Source organism: Microtus ochrogaster, unplaced genomic scaffold, assembly GCF_000317375.1.
Source record: "Microtus ochrogaster isolate Prairie Vole_2 unplaced genomic scaffold, MicOch1.0 UNK103, whole genome shotgun sequence".
In the NCBI taxonomy this organism is placed as follows: Eukaryota; Metazoa; Chordata; class Mammalia; order Rodentia; family Cricetidae; genus Microtus; species Microtus ochrogaster.
Genome location: NW_004949201.1, coordinates 850510 through 856199, shown reverse-complemented (window position 1 = coordinate 856199; position 5690 = coordinate 850510). Strand labels below are relative to the sequence as shown.

The following is a 5690-nucleotide window of genomic DNA, read 5'->3' as shown; positions in this document are numbered from 1 at the left end:
GCTTTAGTGCCTGTCCTGGAACTTGCTCTGTAGCCCAGGCTGGCCTCGAACTCACAGAGATCCGCCTCACAGAGATCCACCTGTCTCTGCCTTCCAAGTGCTGAAATTAAAGGCGTGTGCCACTACAACCGGGCTTTTTTGTTGTTATTGTTTTGGTTCTTTTCTTTACAATTATTTTGTGCTTGCACACAGGAAGAATTCAGAGAACTTCTTTTGGGAGTCAGTTTTCTCCTTCAAGGTCATCCTTGGCTGTCTGGGCTTCGTGACAAACTCTTTCAAAAATAAAACCAAGGGGTAAAGACGTGGCTCCAAAGTTAAGAGCACTGGCTACTCTGGTAAAGGTTCAGCAGAGGATCTCTCTTCCGGCTTCTTCCGGCATTATATGCATACGGCGGACTTACAAACATGCAAGCAAAACACTCATACACATAAAATACAAATAAACAAGTCTTTAAAGACTTTTTAAAGTCTTTAATTGAAAAACTAAAGCTGAAATTAGAAACAGATTGGTAGGAACATAAAACAGAGCCCCACCCTCAACCGAAAGGGTGCAACGGCTCTTCTGACCGCTAGGTGGCAATCTCAAGGCTCGCCCCCAAGCGCCCGGACGAGACGCAGGCGCACCGCTCCTCGGCTTCGCTGTTGGAGCTACGCCTGCGCGGGTAGCGGGGCACGATCCGTTTTCCCGTGCGCACTGCGCTCGTGTACGCGCCCTCGCGTGCACACCCCGCATCTCGCCGTCCCGTTATTCCCGGGTCTCCGCGAACGGCAGTGCTGACCCCGCGGTCCGACATGTCCCAGCTGCCCGCAGTCAGCAGCGCCCAGCAGACGGGCGCAGCGAGCGGCGACCGCGGACTCCCGCAGGCCGAGGTAGGCGGCGGGCGGCTTGCGCTCCCGGGCCCGGTGCGACCGGAGGAGATCCGGGGAGGCCCGATGGCAGCGGCCCGGGAAGGCCCCGCAGCCCCGGGAGCGGCGGCCAGGGGAGGCCGGGTAGCTGCAGCCCGAGAAGGCCGGGCGGTGGAGGCCCGGGGAGCCCCCGCGGCGGCGGCCCGTGGTGGCGCGGCGGCCCGCGAAGGCCCGATGGCGCCGGCGTCCAGGGAAGCCCGGATGGCGGAGGTGGCCCGGCTGCTGGGCGAGCCGCTGGAGGAGGAGGCGCCCGAGGGCAGGCCCCGGTCCAGGGCGGGCGGCTTGGCGGCGATGCCGTACCTGCGCCTCCGCCACCCCCTCAGCGTCTTGGGCATCAATTACCAGCAGTTCCTGCGCCACTACCTGGAGAACTACCCGATAGCCCCGGGCCGGATCCAGGAGCTGGAGGAGCGCCGGCGGCGCTTCGTGGAGGCCTGCAGAGCCCGGGAGGCAGCCTTCGACATAGAGTACCTGCGCAACCCTCAGAGGGTGGATTTTGACATTTTAACGTTTACCATAGCCCTGACTGCGTCGGAGGTGATCAATCCTCTCATAGAAGAACTGGGTTGCGATAAGTTCATCCATAGAGAGTGAGGAGGTAGGCGAGGGTGGGCACGGCATCAAGAAGACCTCGGCATCCAAGACAAACCCCATCCTACAACTTGGTTTTCGGAAGTCAAAAGGATCTTGAGAATAGTCAGCTTGCATCGTTGGAGGGAGGAAAAAGGCGTCAGAAATTTGGGGGGAGGGAATGTCCAAAGCATCCTTAGACTCCTGTGACGTTTCTTGAGTTAGGGAAAACATCCATCCATCTGGCTTCGTTAATGAGCAAAGGATGGTTTTGTAAAATTTTGAGACTTAAAGAAAATTGCCAGTAAAAGAGCCCACGATGAAGAAAGATCAGCGTGAGAGTTTAAACTGGTTTCAGGACCAAGTTTATGTCAAGTATTGACCTTTGTGAGCACTGCTCTCATGGCCGAGTCAATGAGACTGAAGAGTTAAGACTCATTTTGTGTTTCTGAGACATTGGGAATGGCAAGCAACATAAGTATTGTATATAGTATGTGATAAGTAGTGTTTTCAAACATATCAAATTTCTGGAATTTGGATTCCATTTTCCAAAAGTTTTTCTTTTTTTTTTGTAAGTGATCTATTCATAAGCACCAAGAATATGAAGACTGAAGTCTTTTGTCCTTCCCTTCTTGTCCCCATACCTAATGCTGCCCCCAACGTCAGTTTCCTTCCTACTTTTATTATATATACACATATATTTTTTTTATTTCGTCACAAAGTTGACGTATTTTGGTTTACATGTTGTGATTTTATTGAGGAAATATCTTGAACCTTCCCAGCCAGTATATTTACTTCTTAAAGCTGTGTTTGCATTCTGTGGCTATGCTGTGATCAACCAGAAGGATGCCGGACGCTTGGGCCGTTTCCCATCCTCTTCCCCTCTGCTGGGCATCTCCGGTGTTTTATCACCCCGTGCTGCTTTGGTTCTGAACTCATTTCTCATGTTTACCTTCTCAAGTTGGAATACGTCTTATACTTGATGGTGATAGACCACTTTTTTCTTATTTTTCCTTTAAGTTTCCATAAAATCGATGGTTCATCTCACTAGCTTCTTAGGCTTTTTGCTCTTGGTAATGTCTATACTCTGATTTCTAGAAGTGACTGTCCTGGGCCAAAAGGTTGCCTTTGTAACTTTACAGATACGACCGATTGATCTCTGTACACTCCCACCAGTGGTTGGTAAATGGATATTTTCTGATTGTCTCGCCAATGTGTTCAACCGTCAGACATTTAGTGATTACCAGCCTGGAAAAGGGTGTATCAGTTTCAAGGATTTAACGTAAGCTATATTTTCATTTAAGAATCAAAAGGGGGCTTTCTTGGTGATAGCACACTCGCCTAGAATAACCTAATGATAGCACACTAACCCCACTGAGGGGCTGGGGACATGGCTCAGTGGTAGAGCCTCTGTCTAGAATCCCCCAGTGAGGGGCTGGGGTGTGGCTCAGTGGTAGAGCCCCTGCCTAGAATCCCCCAGTGAGGGGCTGGGGTGTGGCTCAGTGGTAGAGCCCCTGCCTAGAATCCCCCAGTGAGGGGCTGGGGTGTGACTCAGTGGTAGAGCCCCTACCTAGAATCCCCCAGTGAGGGGCTGGGGTGTGACTCAGTGGTTGAGCCCTTGCCTAGAATGCTAAAGTAAGTCTCTAGGCCTGGTTCCCAGCACCACAAAAATCTGACTTTTCCTCTCTCATGATTGTCCACATATTTTTTTTGTTTGTTTGTTTGGTTTGTTTTGTTGTTTTTTGAAGCAGGGTTTCTCTGTATAGCCCTGGCTGTCCTGGAACTCACTCTGTAGTTGACTGGCCTCCAACTCTGAGATCCACCTGCCTCTGCCCTCTGCTTCCTGAAGGCTGACCCTGGCGATCCTGGAACTTGCTCTGTAGACTAGGCTGTTCTCCAACTCTGAGATCTGCCTGCCTCTGCTTCCCGAATGCTGGGATTAAAGGTGTGTGTCACCACCACCCGGCTGACTGTCCACATTCTCTATCCATTTCTCCCCTCAATTTTTTTTTACTGACTCTAGTTGTTGATTTGTATTAGTGGCATTAGGTATGACAATAGTTTGTGATATGAGTTGCAGATATATTTTTCCAGTTATTTGGCTGGCTTTTCTGAAAGATTTTTATCCTTGATGTGGGTTCAGGGGATCAAACTCAGGTCACCAGGCTTGTGTGGTACCCACAGAGTCAACACTACTGCCTGGATTGTTTACCCTGCTTTCCCTAGATTGTGCAATATTTTGAATCCCAAAGTTTCCTTAGAGTATGTGAAAGATGTAATTTTTTGTTTTGGTTTTGGGGTTTTTTTTTTTGTTGTTGTTGTTGTTTTAGGTTTTTCAAGACAGGTTTTCTCTGTAGCTTTGGAGCCTATCCTGAAACTAGCTCTTGTAGACCAGGCTGGCCTCGAACTCACAGAGATCCATCTGCCTTTGCCTCCCGAGTACTGGGATTAAAGGCATGTGCCACCACTGCCCGGCAAAATGTCTTTTTTTTTTCACTTGGACCGTTTGGGATTTATTCAGAGGCATAATAGTCTGAGGGAAGGACCCACTTTTCACTCAGCAAACCAGCTCCTCTAAAGAGCTCTAAGTTTTCTGATGCTGAACCTACCCATGCTCTCAGAGTTCCTTCTTGTTTTGCTCATGTTTACTTTGGAGGGGGCATTGAAACATTTCTCTGTGTAACTCTGGCTGTCCTGGAAATGATTCTGTAGACCAGGCTGGTCTTGAACTCAGAAATTCACCTGCCTCTGCCCCTGTTTGTTGGGATTAAAGGCGTGTACCACCACATCCATTAATTACTTTTATGTATTACTATTATTACTACTATAGTACTATTATTATTTCAGACAAAACTTTTTATTGGAATCATATTTCTTATAGCCAGGGGATAACTTCTGTCTTTAAGGTACTGAGTCTTATGTTTTAAAGATTTTATTTATCTTCAATATGTATGAGCTGTTGTTTGCATTTAGGTATGTCTACCATGTATGTGCAGTGCCTCAGAAGGCCAGAAGAGGGCACTGGATCCGTTGGAAGTAAAACTATAGATGGTTATGAGTCACTGAGTGGGTGTTAGAAACCAAACCTGTGTCTTCTACAAGAGCACAAGTGCTCCACCTCTGAGCATCTCCAACCACTGACTCTTAGGGTGTGTTTTGTCATGTTTGATTTAAGACAGAATCTCACTGTTAACTCACACTGGCATGAAACTTAAGGACTTGCCTGTCTCGGTCTCCAAACTCTGGGTTACAGGTACGAGCACCCTCATCTAGCAAGGAAAGAGGTTCTTCTAGCCAGGTGATGGCAAAGCCCTTTAATCCCAGCAGAGGACGGTGAGTCTCTGAGGCCGGTTGGTCTACAGCATGAGTTTCAGGCTTCGCAGAGAAACCCTGTCTCGAAAGAAAACATAAAGAGATGGAACTCTTCCTATGCAAATAATCTGTTTTTATACTTTTTCCTTATTTATTTTGGCTTTTCAAGACAGTTTCTCTGTGTATCCCTGGCTGTCTCTGAACTCACTATGTAGACCAGGCTGGCTTCCAACTCAGAAATCCACCTGCCTCTGCCTCTGGAGTGCACGGATTAAAGGCGTGTGCTATTTCATAGTTTTTAAAGACTGCCTAAACCAAGTGGTGGTGGCTCATGCCTGTAATCCCAGAATGTGGAGGATGAGGCAGGAGGATCACTAGAAGTTTGGGATCAGCTTTGGCTAAATGTCCTGGCTCAAAAAAATTAGGGTTGGGAGGCAGCACAGCCTGTAAAATGTTTACTTTTAAAGAATGGTGACCCAGGTTTGTCCCCAAAACCCGATGGAAACCTGCATGAGGTGTCATGTGCTTGTAGCCCCAGCACTGCTGACGTAAAGGGAGGATTCCTGAGGTTCACTGAGGACCCAGCAGCCCTGGGTCCCAGTGAGAGGCCTGTCTCTGACCTCCAGGTACACACACAAATTTTTAAAAACTTCATTGTAGCCTTAAGTTGAGTATAAATGTTTATTTGGAGAGCACTAACACTGTTAAATGAATTCCCTATTCATGGGTCTAGCCTTTTCATCTTTTGTCTGCATATATGTCTGTGGACTTGAATGCCTGGTACTCAAGGAGACCAGGAGAGGATTCTGATCCCCTGGAGCTGTGAGCCACCATGTGGGTGCTGGGAATCAAACCTGGGTCCTGTGGAAGAGCAGCCAGTGCTCTCAACCACTGAGGTTATT

General features: G+C 48.3%; 1 protein-coding gene across 1 annotated transcript; it reads left to right on the top strand.

Moving 5' to 3' along the window:
* The first annotated feature begins 647 nt into the window (after window positions 1-647).
* Window positions 648-2679, top strand: Eid2 (EP300 interacting inhibitor of differentiation 2). Its single transcript, XM_005371293.3, has one exon. It carries the CDS (start codon window positions 793-795, stop codon window positions 1498-1500), a length of 708 nt encoding a protein of 235 aa, XP_005371350.1. The 5' UTR covers window positions 648-792; the 3' UTR covers window positions 1501-2679.
* The last annotated feature ends 3011 nt before the right edge of the window (window positions 2680-5690 follow it).